The sequence below is a fragment of the Ambystoma mexicanum genome, chromosome 5q (assembly GCF_040938575.1).
Source record: "Ambystoma mexicanum isolate Mex_15411 chromosome 5q, UKY_AmexF1_1, whole genome shotgun sequence".
Lineage (NCBI taxonomy): Eukaryota > Metazoa > Chordata > Amphibia > Caudata > Ambystomatidae > Ambystoma > Ambystoma mexicanum.
Genome location: NC_090933.1, coordinates 675,382,457 through 675,403,125, shown reverse-complemented (window position 1 = coordinate 675,403,125; position 20,669 = coordinate 675,382,457). Strand labels below are relative to the sequence as shown.

At 45.2% G+C, this 20,669-nt stretch overlaps 1 protein-coding gene across 1 annotated transcript in view; it reads right to left on the bottom strand.

Moving 5' to 3' along the window:
• ADHFE1 (alcohol dehydrogenase iron containing 1) overlaps positions 1-20,669 on the bottom strand; it is a 419,108-nt gene that overhangs the window by 211,304 nt on the left and 187,135 nt on the right. Inside the window, exon 6 of the mRNA XM_069621130.1 lies at positions 7,480-7,676. Coding sequence (XP_069477231.1) covers positions 7,480-7,676 — 197 coding nt within the window. The remainder of the gene's footprint in view (positions 1-7,479; positions 7,677-20,669) is intronic.

Below are 20,669 nucleotides of genomic sequence, written 5' to 3'. Positions count from 1 at the left end.
TGAACAAATACTCATTTGGAATGTGCAACATTTTTCCTTGAATCCCTGGGAGTCATGCAATTGCAATCTCAGTCCCATATTGGACCAGCTCCTCGTCCTCTGGCACCCCCCTCTGTACCTTCCGTCCCCAATATGCCGGAATGATTTTCCTTATGTTGAGAAAGTGTATCCCTGGTGTAGAGCACACTATTCCCTTGTCCGTGAATGAAATCGTCATATTGAGTCTGCTCATAATGTCTCTCCCAAGATGTTCACAGGTGTATGTCGAGAGTAAAGTAAGGCCAAAGATAGATCGTGTCCCCCTATAGAAAGGGAGATATTGGGCCTCATTACGAGTTTGGAGGCAGCCATGCCCTTCATAAGGGCATGGCTGCCTCCAAACTCGGGTACGGTTCCGGGTTCCTTGACTGAGGAATTACCGGGCCATTCCAACCTTGGAGGACCTGGTAATTCCTCATTCAAATAACCCATCCCCATTTGAGCCCCCATAATGGGAATGGGGAGGGAGCTAATAACGGGCCAGTTAATAACGGGCCCGTTATTAGCTCCCTGGACCCCTTGCGGGACCCGCAAAAGACGTCTGGTCTGACCAGACGTTCAGAGCGAGTCCCACAAGGGAACCTCATAATAGGGCAGAATGGGTTTACCGGCGCCGTTAAACCCATTCCGCCCACCTCGTAATGAGGCCCATTGTCTGTGAAAGGAACCACTTCTGTAGTCCCAGAGAATCCTTGAGTATTCATGGCATCGCCTGATACCCGATAGTTCCCCTCCTGAATGCAGGACTTAGTCACCCCTGTGTCTACAAGAAAGGAAAACGTCTTGTCACCTATCGACACCCCTATGCGTGGTTCCTCCGCAGGGTCGGGTGTTATCGACAGGATGGAACACATCAAGTTCATCTATGGGCTGTATCAAAATCAACACAATGGACCAGTAGGATTTAGGGAATGGAATTAATTATTACATTTATCTTTTTAACACATATCAATAAATGTCACCCATTAGATTCAAATACATTTTATTATCCTCAGCATATAACAAATTACCAATTTCATAAAAAACACATCACAAAATATTTATCACGCTAAATCCACTCACTCTCAATCATACCTACCATTCATTCAATCTTCAATTCTAAAATCGTACGAATCACAACTACACTCGTTAACCCTTGGTCAACAGTTCATCTGTTTATATATGTACAAAGTCCTCCACAACAATGGCAGATGGTCCTTTCTGTGTTTTTAGACAGATACACAGAATATATAGTCTACATATGTTTCAGTTGACTCATCAGACATTATAAATGTGTCCTCTTGTTGATGCAACCTTCTTCAGGACTGTAAATGGGGATTTCTATCACTCCCCTTCAACCAAGTAGGGTGAGTATCAACACCTATAAAAACAATACAACGAATTAGTGATCCGTGAGTATTTTATCCATTCCCTAACTTATTTCACATAGTTTACAGTTAATGCAAAAATCTAACTCATATGATGAACTGTTGACCAAGGGGTTAACAAGTGTAGTTGTGATTTGTACGATTTTAGAATTGAAGATTGAATGAATGGTAGGTATGATTGAGAGTGAGTTGATTTAGCATGATGAATATTTTGATATTGCTAGTTGCCTGGAGGACTAGGGTTGACCAGGCACCCCTTTTTTCTATAAATCGTCTGTGGGCTGGCCTATTGAGGGTATAAGGACATCCCATTCCCAAAAAATTGATTGAAAAAATGGATTGTTGCCCACCATAGTGACCCCTCCAAAACTCCTAATGGGGTTGTTTCTACAAAGTCTGTTTGTGCCACTGTCCCGTCACATGGTTGCAGGCTGTTCTGTTTCTGCAGTGTCTGTCATGCTGTGTATGTGCACGTGTGCTACCCTGAGTCTGGGGCATCTGCAGTGCCTGCAAGTACTGTGGTATATGAGCTTGCATCTGCAGTATCTGTGTCATTGGCTGGTGTTGCTGCGGGTATGCGTTCGGTGTCTGTCCCCGTTGTTGTGCTTGGTCTGGTGTGTAATGCTCATCTTGTTCCCCTTGATATGCTGGCTGGTACTGTGCTCCCCCATTCTGTTGTACCCCCCTGCTTCGGCACATTCTCAAAATGTCCCCTATCTGTCCACACAACCAGCACTGTGATGGCTCCCTCCCTTGCCCTGGGAACCCCCCCGCATAATCCCTTGGGCCCTGCTGCACCTGTTTCCCATATCCTCAAAACCCTCCTGGGAAAATCTCTTGGTTGTGATGCTTCTGTGGCCCACACCCATATCCCTTGGGTGGTCCCCTCTTCCTTGAAACCGATGCTGCATGTTTCCCCACCCCATGAATCCTGCTCCTCGGGCGGCGGTGCATACTGTTGCTGTGGTATCCCCTGTGCTCATGCGCTTTCAGCGCCACCCCTTCCAAAGCATACTTGGATAACATCTTTTGCACTAGCCTCATTTCCTCTTGGTAGTTTCCTCGTTCATTATTTTCTTCACCAAACACTTGTGTATGAGCGTGATACAAATAAAATATCATATCATATCTCTTGTAAAAGCCTTCAATGGTGTACGATCATGAGCTGTATTTCTGGCCCTGGTTTTGATTCCATGCCTACTAACTTCTGGAGCTGCTTCTGTACTGGCTCCGGCAGCCCCTGGCACAATATGTTGTAAAACAAAGCTACTGTTTTGTCCCACGGTTCTCATGTTTCAAGGTGCCAAAGCTCTTGGATTGCCTGAATATAGAGTAAGAGGTATTCGTATTAACCCATCTTGCGGGCGATAATCGCACTATTGTGTGACGTGTCTGGGTATTGTATCCTTAAAGCTTGCCATACCGCAGCTGAGCAATTTGCAAAAAGTGAGCCATTGTGTGCCGTGTCCTGGATGGTCACTCTTGGGGACCCTGCCCTTTTCCAAACATCATCAGTAGCCTCCCCAAGGATCGCCACTAGTAGTCCCTTTATATCCCCCACTGCTAATCTCTGTCCCGCTGTCATTCTTTGCATTTTGTATATTCATTTTCCCACACCTATGGTTAACGAAGGTAACCTACATCTCAGGTTATCTTAGTCAATGTGTTTCCATGGTAAATATTGAGGTTTCCCCCTCCCTTTTCCAGTAGTGGCAGTTGTGTGAACCCTACCTCCCCACTCGCTCCTCGAGTCAAACTAATGTGCTTGTCTGCTTCTCTGGGGTCATTGCTCTTGCCGGCTCTTCCCTAGTCACTCGCGCACAGTGGTCAGTCCCCCCCTGTGTGCCTAGTACCAAAACATGCTATGGCGATCTCCCCCATCCTTCGTCCTAGGAGATCCTCAAGTCTATCAACATATGGGACCAGGTCATCGATGTTGCACAAATCGTTCATCAACCATGGTGTTTAGTCATCCTTGTCTCCCTTAGCTCCCACTGCACCTGCCCCATGTCCCAGGTCACACATCTGTCTGTGCTTTTCCTCATGGACTGCTTCTTGAGTTGCCCGCTTCCCCTGTCCCCGCTGTCCCTTGATTCATCGTCTGAGTCTCAGCCCATATTGCTAGAAAAGTCGTTCACGAAACTCAGTCTCCTAGAAGTTGTGTCTGTGTTGGGCATCATGGTAAAGTCAATGTCACAGAAATCATGCCTGCCCCCTCCTCTACAGGACCCCAGGCCTATCCTGTCTGATACTGTGGCAGTTGTATCCTGTGTGGTCGTGCTGTCCGGCTCCACTCGTCTACCCCCCCTTCACTGTCATTTCCCGTGCCCATTGTGCATCGTGTTTTTACGTCTATGATCGTGTGCTTCTCCTCCTCCTTGCACCTGTGCTCTTGTGCTATTCGATCTACCTGCCACTTTCTTTGTTCCCTATCTATTAACTTTAATTTTTCCTTCTCATCTGTTCCCTCTGCTTCTCAATCTCTTCTTGCTCCTTCCTTCTCTCTTGCTGCTCCTACTCTTTCTCTTCCTCCCTTTTCCTTTCTCTGCGCTCCCTCTCTAGTCTCTCTTCTCTTTCCATCTCCTTTCTGTCTGCTTCCTCCATATCTCTGCCCAGTCCTTTGCTTCGCTGCTTCGACGCTTCCCTTAAGGCCTTCTATTCCTTTGGTTGCTCCCTCTGCCTTTCCGTTTGTCTTCCCTTCCAGTTTTAGAAGAATCTGTCCCCCTACCCACTCGTTTGTGGCATTGCCCACTAGCCCCTACTTGGTGCCCTTCTGCGCCTCACTGCGTGCTCCCTTTTCACTGATTGGATGCCCCATTCCATTCCGTCCCTCTTTCTTGGTATGTGGTGGTGGTGGTTTATATATTTCGGGTTTGAATATCCCTCTGCTGCTTTTAGCTCCCGTAATGGGTACATTCCCAGCTCATCGTCTGCGTCCTCAGAGTTCTCGCTTGTAGGAGAGAGTGGGGTAGCGAAGGGTGGGGGCGTGGACCCCTGTGCCTCCTGCTGGCTCAGCACCCACTGATGCCTTGCTGCATTCCCCTTGCCCTCCTGAAACATTCTGCATAACTTGAATATTACCAAGAGTCTTGCTGGATTCTTTCCCTTGTAGGTCCCCTGTAAGTGTGTCAGTAGTGATTGCTGCACATCCTTGGAGAAACTTCTGCAAGGTGGCCACAGTTTGGTCAATTTACCCTTGGTGTTTTTTGTCCATTCTACGCTATATTTACAAATCTTATCCTTATAAGGTGGGAGGGTCTTACACAAGTGCTGTAGGGTCGTGTCACCCCCGCACTTTTCTTGATACACTGCTTTGCTCTTCACCTCGAATCAAGGATTTCAATATTCCGCTGTTAGGGGAAAAACACAGTGTAATTATGATTCTTTCGATTTATTCCAAGCCTCTGTGGCTCCACAAACACCTATCAGGCATGCTCTGCACACTACCCCTTCACAGTCTCTGCCTCCTGAGGCACACCCACAAATTGTGCTCATGCACCATCCGCACACCGCCACTGGATAACCTTGTCTGCCAATCTCAAGTTTTCCAATGCAGATTCCTCACCGCCTCGTGTTCTCCAAGTCCTACGCACAAACCTACGGGTGATATCACCAATTCACTAAATAAGGTAGTGCTAAGAAATCATATACAGCACGCACAATGCTTAACCCCACTGCCCAAAAATACAAACAACCACCAACACAAACACCACGTCTGTCTTCTTGCCTCCTAGCAGAGTATACCAATATTTTCTTGTGTTCAATCTGTACCTGTAGCGTTGCCTTACAAGTAACTGCCTCCTCAAGACTTAACCAGATGAATCACCTTCTGTAATCTAGGCGATTTGCTAAACCTTACAAGGAACCTATCATCTATGACCCGAGCTAAAATGCCAAACCCACAGGGAATCCACTATTTACAAAACTTCTGTAATCCGTGCCCTCGAGTCAATAATCTAGGTTGTTCACCAAAACCTTTTACCTCTAAATCATATGTGCCCTAACCACAGAAAATGATATCTACCTCAGCTCCTGTCCCTACTAAACTTGACAATACGAGACAATACTCTCTAATACTCAATACCACTTCTGCACCCCCCATTACTCGCCCTGTCCCCTCTGTTGCTGTATGCCTGGGTCAATACTTACACTCTGTGGTCTGCTCGGCTGCTGCATCCCCCAAAGCTGCCACTTCGCTCTTCTGGTCTGCTGCACTCCTCACGGACCACGGGCAGCATATTCCCCAGGTCGGCTCCTGATGGCCTTCACACAGGGCACGCTTTTCCCATTATCTCGAAACCTGCAAGTTATGCTGCATCCTCCAGCTCTGCAGCGGGGGTCGGCTTCATGCCAGGCTAACGAAGCCCAACCATCGACTCTGCTACCAATTTGTTGGGATGGTCCCCTGGTATGCCAGAGGTCGTTTGGTGGTCCGCCCGACCCTCAAAGGCCCAACACCCTTCCCCAGAACAAACCGAGGACTCAGCCAATGGAAAGTAAGAACTGTAGTTTATTACAAGAAAATCAACAGGGATCAACAAGACAAGCAAGATTCTCCAGTACTCCTCAACTTTACAATCCATGCTCGCCGGTTTTGTGGTGACATTGCATCATCACCTGGGCCCTTCCCCAAAAACCTATCCACGGTGTGGATTGGATGCTAGGAGTGGTATCCCTTATGGATGTACCCTATAGAGGTTATGGCTGGCCTGTCCCGGCCTCAAGAAACTATTACATTGTTGCAGAATAGTGGGCTTACCATTGGTTCTTTGCCCTTGCCATCTACCCCTGATTTTCTATTTCGTGATTGGCTAGAGCTGATCTCCCCCGGCCTGGGTCTCGATTTGGTTCTCAGCTCTCTGTGCACCTCTTCAAGGTGATGTGAAACTTCTATGTCTGTACTGTATCTGGTAGTGTACCACCTTTGCCTATGAGAATGTGCCTCCGCTTTGCAACACTTGTTTCCCTCTGCATCTGGGTTGCAGGGATCGGCCCTCCTTTCACACCATGGGTGAATGTCGATTGTCTAGTTCGGCTGCATCACGTGCTTGCAGACCACAAAATTGAGCTCTTGAGCCTGCATTTATGAGCATTTATTCAATTTCTCTGCAGCTGGTTGTTTGTTGTCTAGAGTTTGGAATGTGACTGTTTATCTCTAACCTTGACTGTGAGTTGGCTTCGCACTCAGTGCAGCCTGAATGAGCTCCTCTCGTGCTCTATGGCTTGAGGCCTTCTGTAATTTTCCTTGACTTATAATATAATTTCTACATGCTCATGTGATGCTAGGTAGCCTAAAAGTTAGTCATACATGGTCCTACCAGGCTCTATATATACTCTTGTAGTTCCAGAGAGTTATTTGCCAAAAGCATCTGCAAGCTTGCTCAGGATCTCTTGTTGCCTTGTGTTTCTGCGTTATTGCATTTGGCAAGTGAAACAATAATAAAGCTTTGAAAGTATGTATATGCTTCCGTCCTCGAACTATGTAAGCATGTTCTTTGTGTATGTGAATGTGTGTTTGTGTAATGCGGTGCAGGCCTGAGAGTGTGCTTCATGACTAATGTTGCTATGTCGTGGTGTCTCTAATGACGTCAGCATAGTGGCTTCATGGTGCTTAATCAAGATTGTCCGTTAGGATATTCCCATCCACAACCTCTGTTGATTCCCATATACCTGTAAAGATATGAACTGAATTAGGTCTGTATGGCTGAGTGAGGGGATATCTTTCTGCGTACGCGTCAGCCAGTGATGCACTTGGGATTCTTCCTAAATAAGATGGATGATTTCGAGACTTCCTGGTTCTTCGTCATGTCTTGTTCCTGGGGCTGAGGAGGGGAATTCCTGTGACCCTCTCTTCAGTAGGCTGACAACTTAAACATTCATAGCCTGTCGCTAACCAGGCATGAAAGCTACCTCTGCGAATACGTGGAATTGCTTACAGGAGGTTGCTGATGCAGAATACAATATACAGGTTGCACCTCATTCTGTGGGCGTGGGGCTTGGGGAGATGGCCACATTAGTACAACATATAGTTGACATATACTCCACACAAACATACACTTTTCTGTTTTTTTACCTGCAATTAAAGGTTTCAAGGCCACGTCCACAGCCTTTCCTTTTCCAATGGGTGCATTTACGAAATCCAGAAAATCAGATTCGGGACTGGAGGCATATAAATTAGCTGCTTTGCAAGTGTCTATCACAGAGCCACCTCCAACTGCAACATAGGCATCAAACTCTCCTTTCTTAGCAAATTCTATTGCTGTCCTAAAACTTCGAAGAAAAAGAAAAGTAGTTTGAATGAAATAATTTGGATTTGATATAGTTCGAGGTTTGCATGTATCAAAAACATAGCTGCCTTTCAACATATAGGATTAAGCAAAATTCATGAAGTAAGGCATTCATCCAATGTCAATACTTACAAACTCCGACATCAATTGATCCACCCTTCTTTTAACCTCTTGCCCTGCAGGTAAGCTACTTCTCCAAGCATTGATCCTCAAACTGACCCCAGGATCTCTACAATCCCAATGGCAGCTGTACTCTATACAAAAGCTCCGGCGCCCAGCACACTGTTAGTAACTCAATTTATGGCCCGACATTCCACTGCACGACCACCTGTTCTGTACAGTTTGGCCTCAGCATCTGTAAATGCAAAATGGTCCTTATAGCTCTACAAATGATTATGATTTTGTGATGGAGTTGCCTTTCTGCATGAATGTGTAGCGTTCTTCCCCTGAATGAGGACTCAAATGCACATCAAACTCAAGGCTACTGTTTTCCTTTATTTCTACGTTTACAGAGAGCGGCTGTGCAGTTCTCCAACTAGAGCAGAGGCATCACCCGTCTGCTTAGGACTCTTGCGCATACTTTCTCCTCTTGTTGCGCCCAACGCCTCTCATGACATCACCTGCTGCTCTCGCTAACAGGGAAATGGGAGAATGCGCTACAGCATGCCTGCGTGAATAATCAGATGTGTGTATAAATATGGTTGCCGCCTACTGCAGATATAAGTCTTTACTTCTTCTGCATTCACTTTGCCATACATTCACTTTGCCACATTTACCTCTTCACACCTTTACTACTTCTGACTCGCTTCTACTAACATTCACTTCAACACATATAAAATTGTAAATCAAAAAAATAAGTTATACAAATTATGTTAGAGTTGTCCTTTATTATATATACACAAAGTCCTGCTTTTCTACACTGGCAACGAGTGGATGGGTTCAGGAATGCAGGTAGAAATAATCACGAGTGTCACAGGACAAAGAAGAAAAGAAAGACAACACGAATGGACACACAGAAGAAGAGCAGAACAAATGGTGGTAGCAGCGCCATCGAACTTACTACATACCCCAGGTTGGCCAAACATACCATGGCAGCCATGGTTGCAAAGTTTCCATGGAAACTTCGAGCCTCCAAGAAATCAGTGAAACAAGGAAGGTGGCAATACTAATAAACACGCTAGGGATAGAAGGGCAATGTATATTTTGCACTGCATCAGGTGAGAAGGTGGAGGATGGCGCAGACATAGAGAATCTTTACGAAGCGCTGAAGTGATTAATGAAAATATTTGGAAACAGAGGGAATGTGTAAAGGCACAGTCTACAGGACTACGTAGGAAACAAGGAGTAAATGAACACTTGTTTAAATATCTCACTGTGCTAAGAAAATTAGCAAAACATTGATATTTTGGAGCCACCCTCGAAATAAAGTTCAGGGATTCTTTGGTAGTAGGTATGCAGAAAGGTAGAAATGTTGCAAAGCGAAAATCACACACTGTGTGAAGTGCAGACAACAGCACACAGTGTAGCAGAAAGCATAATACATCAACAGAAGGAAGAAAGAAAGTCAAGAGGGAGACAGTGAAGCTAAGTGAAGTGAAATGGAGAGCGATAGGCACAAAAAGGAACCACAGAATCACAAGTGGTCAAGATAGAAAGAAATGCAACCGTGAAAGAGAACCCAAATACTAAAGGAAGTGTGTCAGGGGTGGAATGCGCAGCCACACGATAAGTGGCAGGAGTGCCCCGCGAGAGGTCAAAGTGGGCCAAATGTCAGAAAATTGGCCACTTTGTCTGATCATTTAGAGGCATCAAAGTGAAACACATAGAACATGAAGACTGAGATAGCAATGAATGGGAGAGCGATCAAGAGAACCAGCCGATAAGAACACTGAGTGTAACAAGCCTAAAAGGGAAACAGAAGAGAGAAAAACTATTGCCAAGTATTGATAGATGAAAACAAAATAAGGATGGTGGCCGATTCCAAATCGGACCTCACACTAGTGACCAAAGAACAGTGCAAAACAATGCAAAAAGGAGACAAAAGAATACGAGAGAAGCCCAAGATAAACCAGAAGTACACAGAGGAAAACAAATCAAGCTTAAAGGATACATCAGAGCAATCATACAGTTCAAAGATTTAATGATAACAGGGAGTGTGTACATCACGGAAGAGTTAGACGCTCTGCTAGGATGGCAACACCTATAAGACCTAGAAATAAAACTAGACGCCAACCTCGAGGAGCAAGTAATGACAGGAAGCAGAAAGAAGAACACATATGTACTAGAAGAGTACGTAGACATTTTCAAAGAAACTATACAAACGTTAAGGAGCTACATGCATAAGATCTGAATACGAAAGTAGCAGTATCTGTCAATCGGAGAGTAAGACCAGTTTCTATGAGTGTGCATGAGGGCCTGCAGAAATTAAAAGAGAACTCACTAAGAGAAAAAAATAATAGAAATGGTTGAAGTTACAGAGTGGTTGAGACCAGTTATGAATATGAGAAGAAATGGGTCAGGTATTCTTATATGTATCGACCTCTGAGCACTTAACCAAGAGGCAGCGAGCGACAACTTCTCACTACCGAATAGACCTGAAATAATGCAGTGACTCTAAGGAGTGAAAAGGCTCTAGAAATTTTATATAACAAGTGCATTGCACCAAATAAAGCTACCCTCAAAATAGAGACAACGAACAGCATTTGTGACACCGTTCGGCACCTACCAGTACATAAGGATGTCACTTGGGTTGTGTACAGCAGCTTCTGTATTCCAAAGAATAATGACAGAAACATGATATGGGATACCAAAAGTGAAATATTTTCAGGATGTTATCTTGATCAATTGAGCGATAGAAGAAGACAACTACACCCTGAGAAACGTGCTAAAAAGGCTGAAAATGTAAGGATTCCACTAGAATAAAGAGAAATGCAAACAGAGATAAGATAGACTACTTGGGGTAAACCATATCAGCTGCTGGAATGGAACCGAAGGAGTTATATCTGAGCAATAGAGCATGCCCCTGAACCTCAATAAAAGGAGCAATTGAAGTCTTTAATGGGATAGGCAGAGTATTACACGAAATTTGTAAAGGACTTCTCAGACAAGAATGAATGCCTAGGAAAGCAGCTAAATGCATCAACACTACTCAGCCATAGAAAAAGAGATGTTAGCCTGCACTTGGGTGGTAAATTATTTCAGACCCTACCTCTGGGTGAGTTTATTCAAACTTTGAAAAGACCACAAACATTCAGTAAACATATTGGGACACAGGAATACAGTAATACAGACTCAGGTTAGTCTGATTGGCCTCCAAATTCTGGAATACACATTCAAAATAAACTGCATTCCCAGATCTCAAAACAGGCAGGTTGATTGTCTCTCCAGACTACCAGCAGCACAAGAAGGAAGGAAGAGAGGAATGTGATGTAGCCCAAGTGACGGGCAATGCAAATCATGGGGAACAAGCCATCTGACAGGAAGAATGTTAAAGAGGACGATATGAAGATGATATCTTCAAGAAACTTGAAAGTAAAGGAATCGACGAAAAGGGGTGGCCAGGAGAAAGGACTTTGACAGCTATCTGCAAAACTACTGGGTAATACAGTTGAAGACATATAGGCAAAGAGAAATGATATGGCAAGGAGACTTATTGATTCCACCCACAAACCTCAAACATACACACATGGCTGGGAGGCGACAGGCATACAGGCAAAACATTGAAACAAAATAGAATAAGGCCCGAAATAGACAGGGAAATACAGTTTTGACCAACTATACAACATGCAAAGAAGAGGACAAGAGACTGAAGACAAGGCCAGTATCACTAGAAAATTGTAAATGGATAAATGAGAGGTGGACCCAAATTGAAGTTTATTTCATAGGTCCCATCCACTGTCTGCCGAACGACATGAAATACGTGACAGTAATAATAGATTATAAATCAAAACGGAGAGAAGTGCACTACAGACCCGAAATCACAATGAAAATCAACCATAAAATGCTATTAGGAAGTGTTCAGCAGAGAAGGGCATCCCCAGTGGATGGTGGATGACAATGGAGTAGGGTTCACACCAGAAGAAATGAAGAAGTAGCTGGGGAACCACAAAATCAAGCCACAAGGAAATGGCCAAGTCGAGCTCATGTACAGCATCATACTGGCTGTATGCAGCCTGTATGATGCATTAAAGGCATCATACAGGCTGCATACAGAGGAAAACTTGACTGTGAGTAGTAAGGAAACGGAGGCACAGCAGCACATTAAAACGAACCCAACAGTGCGAGTGGAGTGTCACTGTTCTACATGATGAAAAAAGGAAGGCTAACACAAAGCTTTCTCCACCCTGGGTACCCTAAGCAAGGCTGAAATGGAAGAAAACGCAAATGAGCCAAGTCAAAAGTGAAGAAGATATAGCAAAGACACAAAGAAATTCATGATGGCAGAAAAGCAGTAAAGAAACATGACATGAATAAAGGAGACTGGGCCAAGCCCCACAGGGACAGACAGACAATGGGGGTCATTACGAGGTTGGAGGTAACCCTCCAAAACCTCACCGACTCTGCCCTGGTGAATGGAGCTATTACCGCCCCATTCCAAAGTTGGCGGGGGCGGTAATTCCCCATTCCAAAGTTGGCGGGGGCGGTAATTCCCCATTCATCAGGGCCCTTCCCCATTCCCATTTGAGCCTCCATAGGGCTCAATGGGAATGGGCAAGGCGCTAATAACGGTACCGCAAATTGCGGTACCGTTATTAGCACCAAAGTCCCTTTGCGGGTCCCGTCCTTAACGCCTGGTAAAACCAGGCGTTAAGGGAGGACCCGCAAAGGGAACTCGTAATAGGGCGGTAAGGGATTACCGGTACTGGTGCCCTTACCGGTAATCCCTTACCGCCGGGTCGTAATGAGGCCCAATGTCTCAGTTCAGCTAATCACTGCAAGTGCAGAGAGTACACGAATATTATACACAAACGACAGATGGGAGGAAATGGAATGCAGGGAGAGTAGATCTCTAAAGCAGGAAACAGCGTAGGCAACACACAGAAGGATGCAGGGAGAGAAGAGTAAAACAGAATGACAATTTAGAGCCAAAGGGCAAAGAAGCACTTTAATGAAAGTAGAAAATGGAGAACAAGAAGAACTGGGATGAACATTCTGAGAGAATGAAATACACACAGGGGCATAGGAGACCCATAAAATCTGGGGGGGACATGGGACACCGTGGCACTTTTCTTTTATTTATTTATTTATTATTTTTAGTCAAAGAACTCGACTTTTCACAAAATTTAAATAGCAGTATGTATTAAATCACATATATCATCACTGCATAAAACAAGAGAAAAGAAAAAAGAAAACAGAAGAAAATTAAGAAAAAGAAAAGCAGTTCAGTCAGAGAACAAAATCCTTTTATATGGCTTCTCACTTCAGAAGGCTCAGTTCATGTAAAAATGTTACCACTTCCCAGGTCAAAGGCTTTCATGGCCTGCGCATAACTCGTCCCAAAAAGATTGGGTGTCCACTCACCATTCCTGGCTTGTCCACAAATATCACAAACTGTACAACCGTCTTAACAGGGGATTTGCTGTTTAGCAGAGTATTATGTAGATATGTTGGTTAATTCAATGGGTTTTCAGCTGCATTTGACTCTCTCTTATCTCGGGACAAGGCAGGGGATAAGGGGACAATTTGGCCAATGTCAGGACATGTGGTCAAACGTTTGAATACCACAACCCTGCTCTCAGAAAGCAATTACAGAGTGTGTTATGCCACTACCTACACACATTCAGGCAGGTGTTGGGGAAGGTCAGCATAGCCAAGTTATAAACATTTTCTTCATGGAATTTTTAACAACTGCAAAATATGCCTTTTTTCTTTTGGACCCCCACCAATCTGGCCAAGGGCTATTCCCCACTAGATGTTCCAACAGAGCTGGCCCGCTGAGGTGGGGGTCTCTGCACGAAACCTTTGGAGCTCTTCATAGAGGCCTACCTTTCCGGGGCCAAATCTATGGCAGCTTGCTACCATCTGTTCTTCCTGACCATCCTGTGCAGGCCCAGTGCCTCATTCTACCAAGAAGCAAAGCCAGGTCCAGTGGCCATAGCACCATCGCCACTCTCTTTATTTCTATAAATGCACTGCTAAGCCTACACTGCAACACTATTATTGTCCCTGTGCGTGTAAGGAATTGGTTCATTCTAAGCTAGAATGTCGAGGGGGAGAGTGGATGGCGAGACTGATGGACATGCGGCCACGTTGGCGTCACTTGCCCGGATCCCTCCTGCAGCCAGGCTGCTGGATGTCACGCGCACTGACCGTATCTTCCACCCTACTACACCCAGGGCACTGTTCCCGCATCCGCGGCCGCATGTCAGAAATTACAGCCCCATCTTTCCCATGGGCTCGGCCGCTCTTGTCGCCTGCCTCCTTTTCTGGTGCCTGTCAGTCAGCGCAGGTGGTGCCGGTGTGGACATAAATTAAAGGGCACCTTTTATTAGCTTGGGCCATGACACGGTCATGGCCCATCTTAAAAGGGCAATACAAGTGGGAGGGACACATCTCCTTATAAGGATAATACACAAGGGAGGGTCACACATCACATTGGCGTTATTGCGGCAGGAGGTGCAGTGTGAATCTGCACCCTGAAGGTTTTACCACGCACACATGCATTTCTCACATCCGGGCAGCACCCACCTGTTTCTCTGGACACACTCAAACAAAACTCTGCAAATATCGCATAAGATATTGATATCTGCGTTTCTTACTTGATAGATACCAATAGCATGCTTTGCATTCTGGTCTTTGAAGTCCTGCACTTAAAATTGGAGCTGAACAAAACTTCAAGTATCGGAATGCAGAGAAAGAAACATCCCTATGTGAGCTGCAGAGTGCACCCTGGCCGAGCTCTGTAAACCTTAGCACATGCATGTATTGAGGCTGCAAACGATATGGGGAAGAGGCCCCCAAATCCTATCCCCAGGACAATGCTTCTTTTATTCTTGGGGCACTACGAAGGAATTGCGTTTGCAGATCGCATCTTAAAAATCACCAGTGAATAAATAAAACCTGGACAAAGTGCTATTGCTCATTCTACACAACGCATCTCTCATGCATTGGATCCTCACACTCTCTCAAACCAAGCTTAATCTACGTGCTTCCCAAAAAAGCATCCTTTGGCCTCAACAGCCTCTCAAACTACCTTCCGATCACCAACTTTCTATTTCTGGCAAAGGCGATTGGAAAGGCGTGGTAAGGGTTGATCGGTCTGGGTTCGGGCTGAGATGGAAAACAGCAATATTACAGGTAACGGCCAATGTCTTGCACATCGGAAATAGGGGAACTCCTGCCTCTTGGTCCTGCAAGATCTCTTGGCAGTACTCTAGCATATAGCCCATCTTGCAATGCTCGCTTGCCAACGGATGGGCTGACTCGGTAAGTACTTGCCAGTGTCACACGGGCAGCAGCTGGTCCGTGTGGGGAAATCAATGCACTGCGGAGGCTCCTAAGGCAGTGGTCTTCAAACTTTTTATGCCATGGCCCCGCTGAGCAGAAAATAAATTGTTCGGGACCCCCCTGCTCCGCCCCTCTGTGTTGGTGTTATTTTTTTTTTAATAGAGAGGGCTGCAGAATGCGTGGTGCCACTAGGACAATCACATCCAATCCAAACATGGAAACTGTGTAAGTAAACACAAAATTCTCCAGTGGGGCTTTTATTTTCTCAAAATACATTTCTATTAGTCTATTCAGCAGAACGCAATTTGATTTTACAGAGCAAGCACTAATGGGAAGGGTGGGCCTGTCTCTCTGCAGAAAGTGAGTCAATGAGTGGCTTTATTTTTGAGACCGCCACTCTGAGGTTGTCCTCCACTTTCAGCCTTGCACAGTATTTCGTTTTCAGTACAGCCAATGCTGAAAAGCCTATTTCGCACAAGTAGGAAGACCCAAAGAGTAAGAGAGACTGTATAGCAGACCCTGCCAATGTAGGATACTCCAGGATTAGCTTCAGCCAAAAGTGACCCACTGCAATGTTCCTAAATTCAGATTGCAGAATAGTGTCCGACTGAACCTCAATCAGCTCCTCCTGGGCATCAAATGGAAGATGCACCACCTCCTCTGCAAGAAAAGGCTGCATCACCCAGTCATTAATGCCAGCATTTTCTTCTGGGAAGTATTTATCAAAGCTGGACCTTAATGTTGTTAGGTGACTTGTGATTGGTTCTAGGACATGCAGCAGGTTGTACTCTGTTTCCTCAATTGCTTCTGCAAGCAATGGGAACTGAACTGCTACCCCAGCTCCAATTGTTCGTTTCCAGGGGTCTAGCTTCCTTTTGAAGGCAAATACTTTTTTATTCATTGTAAATGAATTGGCATTGGCTCCTTGCAAAGACCTATTGAGGGTATTTAGCTTATCGAAAATATCAGCAAGGTATGCCAAGAGCACAAGCCAGCGGGGATCACACAGATGGTTTGCTTTGCCAGTGTCCACATCCAAAAGGAATTGCCACACTTAATTTCAGAGTTCAAACACATGTTGCAGCACTCTTCCCCTGGACAGACATCTGACTTATGTGTGAAAGAGCAAACCATCATGTTCTGACCCCATTTCTGCACACAGAATTGCAAAGAGACGTGCTCTTGTTGGCTGTGCTTTGATGGCATTAACTATTCTTACAGCTGAACTGAGTACATCAGAAAGTTCATTGTCCATATTCCGAGCAGCAAGCGCTTCACAGTGAATTATGCAGTGTCTCCATGCAACATGTGGAGCGGCTGCCAACACTTTGGCCTTCAACCCCGATCTATCTCCACACATTGAAGGGGCATCATCTGTGCAGATTCCTACCCAGGCTTCCCATCTCAAACAGTGGCTGCTCATAAAATCTTTTAAAATGTCAAACAGTTCTGATGCTGTTGCCCTGGTTTTAATGTCCTTACAAAACAAAACGTCTTCCAATATTGTGGTTGCCCCACAGTACCTTACATAGACTATTAAATGAGCCTCTCAGGATATATCTGTTGCCTCATCCAACTGTAAGGCAAAGAGACTTGTTTGCAGCTGTGTGATTAATTGAGCAGTGATATTTTCTGCCATCTCACTCACACGTCAGCTGATGGTGGTGTCTGACACAGAAATCATTTTTAGCTTGTCCGCTACACTTTCAGCACCCATTCTCCTGCACATTGCGATGGCTGCTGGTAGAACGACTTTCTCGGCATGGGTGAACAGTTTTTTATTTTTGGCAAGGAGGTAGGCAACATCATAAGATGCCTTCAGTGCACTGGCTGGGGTTGAAGCAATATTTTTCACTGTACTTTTCTGATGACTTGTAACTTGCAAGCAAAGAAGTCTCTTTTCTTGCCAATGAGATCCCCAGGTTTTGTTTCCAAGTGGCGTCTTATTTTGTTTGGTTTCATGCTCTCATTGGCTAGAGTTGCTCCACACACCGAGGCCTCGTTTCACCTCCGATAACAACGGAAGTAAATCCAAGGTCTAAATATGTGTCATCATACTTCCTGGCTTTTGCAGGTTTTTTTCCTGTGTTAATGTCTGCGGCTGCCTTCCTTTTCACACTACCATTTTTGGGCAAAAAGAAGTGCTCCATTTCAAAATGGGTTCCTCACCTATGAAAAAATGTAAACTCCCATATTAATGCCTTTTCACATGCTTTGTTGATAACTTCATCAACGTACTGAATGAGCTACAGTAGGATTTGAAAACGATAATTCAAAAACAAAAATGCAAAACATGTAGCTGTGACAAAATCACGCATGCACCAGAAGGCTTTTGAGCAAAAATTAGGGGCTGAAAAAAACATGGTCCTCCAATAGCGCATCACATGTGTTGTGGTGTTCTATATATCCTATGGGTCCCGGTTTGAAGATCTGGTTCGTTTGCAGAATCCAAAGAAAGGCAAGGGACACTGCTAACTGCATGTGCTAGCCACAAACCATTGGGGCATTATGTGGTGGTCCTCTAACAAAGAAATTCTACCTTTGCCTCCAATAAGCCTTCAGACAAACATAGTTGCTTTACCCATCCCTTCACAATTCACTATTCACTTGTACAGAGACCTCATTTCTTCCCCGCTTAGAGTGGAACCAGTCTGCGGCACACAGCTTGTAATGCAAAGTACACATTTTAAGCAGCTGCACAAAAAACCAGAGAACTGAATACATCACTGAGCTAAATGAATTCTGTCCGGAAACATGGGGGCAGTTGCTCCCCCTGCCCCCAAGACTAAGTGAAGTCCCCTCTAATGTGAAAAATTTGAAATGCCCTGGTGCCTCTAATTTGAAAAGGACGAAATGCCCCAGTGCCTTCCCCAGCCACTGCTGCTGCAGGAGACATGAGGACCATGGGGTCTTTGTTCTATTCACTTGTACAGAGTCTCCACAGACCTCTTTTCTCCCCTGCTTAGAGTGGAACCAGTCTGCGGCATACAGCTTGTAATGCAAAGCGCACATTTTAAGCACCAGCACAAAAAAAACAAAAAAAACCCCCCAGAGAACTGAATACTTCACTGAGCTAAATTAATTCTGAGTGGAAATATGGGGGCAGTTGCCCCCCCGCCCCTAAGACTCAGTGAAGGCCCCTCTCATGTGAAAAGTTTAAAATGCCCTGGCTCCTCCAATTTAAAAGGGATAAAATGCCCTGGCGCTGTCACTGGCCACTACTACTGCCAGAGAAATAAGGACCGTGGGGACCTCTGTTCTTTCAACTAGAACAGAGGCCCCCACGCCTCAATTTTCCTTGTGTTTCTCGGCACTTTATTTATTGGTCATGTATGTAAATACCACTTACCTTTTGAAAGTAAAAGAATAGAAAACCAGGAACCTCCTGACAGCATGCAACTCCGGAGTTGATGGACGCAATCTGAAGCAGGATCACTGAAGCTGCAGGGGAGTACTATTTATTGTTGGAAGAAGTGGCGCCTTCCATCCTCATTGGCTGTCAGTCAGCCAGATTGAGCCAGCAGCACAGCTTGAGGTCCTTGCCAGATGCAAGTTTAGAGAAGCTGGCTGCCATGGATTGGCCCACTCTCCCTACCACCCCTCCCATCTGAAAGTAGGGCAGTATGTCACTAATGGGCCATCATTAGTGGTTTCCTGCTCTGCATTCATATGGGAGGGGCTGGTCATCCCTGCAAAACAAGGTGTGCACTTTACATGTGTCATGAATGGGCTCCTAATGGAGCCTACAGGGCCTCACAAAAAGCCAAGCCCCTGTCCTTAGTGTGACAGGGGCCGGGCCTTTGTGGGGCCTCAGGCTCCATTAAGAGCCTATTCATGAAGACAAAAGAAAAAGTACACACCTTCTTTTGCCGAGATGACTTGTCATCAAGGCAAACAAAGTGTGTGCTTTTTTTTTGTCTTCCTAAATAGGCTTCTAATGTGAGTCTGAGACCTGACAAAGCCCGGCCCCTGTCACACTAAGCATGTGTGGCAGGGGCCGTGGATCGAGCTGTTGCTCGTTGATGAAGCGACAGCCTGATCCTTTTATAATGGAGGCTGATGTCTACTTTCAAGCTGTGGATGCACGGCCCCTGGGCATGAGGCTGAATAACGCTGCCCTAAGGGAACAAAGATGCCAATGTATGTGCGCTTTCCTCTCCACAAGCCAAAGAGCTTGGGTAATCGAGTGCACGTGAAGCAGTGCTGATGCAAAACACTGGATACTGGAATCTTCAGCATTTGTGCAATTGCCTATAAAGTGTTCAACAAGGTGCATTGTCCGCCTGCAGAGGCGGGTCACACGGCAAATCCACTCTCTCTAATTCCATGACCTCTCTTCTGTCCGTCTCTGCATGGCCCACGTGTTGTTTTGAAGGGTTTTATGTGATGTGCAGACCTGTAGAGTGGCAATAGGACAGAGGCCACAACATGATTTCACTTCCAACAGTAAACCAAAATAAGATGATTATAAATGATGATCTCACTGGCCTAGGTTAGGCTTGATGTGGAAAGCCACGGCTAACAGCTGCCCAGTAACACACAGTGCCAAGCCATTTAGCCACCCCTTAATCTTGTGGGGGCGACGTGGGGGGTGAGTGGGTTTGGCAGGGGCGGGACATCATATTAATTTCAGAATGTCTGAATGCTTTATTTTCATTGATAGTTGGAAACATGCTTACTGAATTGGTAGGAATTGTTGCACTCCGCCTGCATCTTTAGCCCTCTTCGGAGAATATAAAACAAGATCTTGGGTTTCACAGCAAAGTCTCGTTTAGCAAGTGCTGACCGATCTGCACGTTTCCTGGAAAGCCTTTCCGCCTGATGGCTAGCTCAGCCGGTTCAGTGCCCGTCCAAAGCTTCTTAGGCTGCATGTTTAAATCCCAACATTACCGACTCACCCCTTAATCTTTATGAGATTGATAAAAGCGAGTAGTGTTGGGTAATAATAACAATTACTATTCAAGCGCCTAAAGAGATTTCGGTCACTATTGTAGGCGTTATGAATAGCATAATTAATTCTAAAAGAGATAATACTTAAGATGTTTTTATTCAGCCTGCTGTATTTATGATACAAAGCCCCTCGACGGGTTGCACGTTCGCTAAATATTGCATGTTGCCCAGTAATTTGATTCACTTTTCAAAATAACCCATTCTATACATTTTCTCACATGTGTTTCTCGCACACTGCATTATTTCCCATATCCAGAGGGCTACACATTGTAACTAGGAACATGGCATTTCAAATCCACATTTCTGTGGACACCAGTGGTTAATGTACTACAGACGATCTGTGTCCAACTGTGCAGGAAACACTTCGGATATATGTATTGCTAAGCCAATTATAGCAATATTCTGACTTTAAAATTACTGTGTGTGTGTGCGCAGTTTCCAAGCTAGAGCCCTTGCTGCCCCCTCTCTGCACTACCGTGTACCAGGGTGCTGACTAGTCTCGTATATGGATAGTCTCTTCACCGCCTAACGTGTTCCATTTTACAGTTACTTCTACATTTGACAGAATCTGTTTTGAACT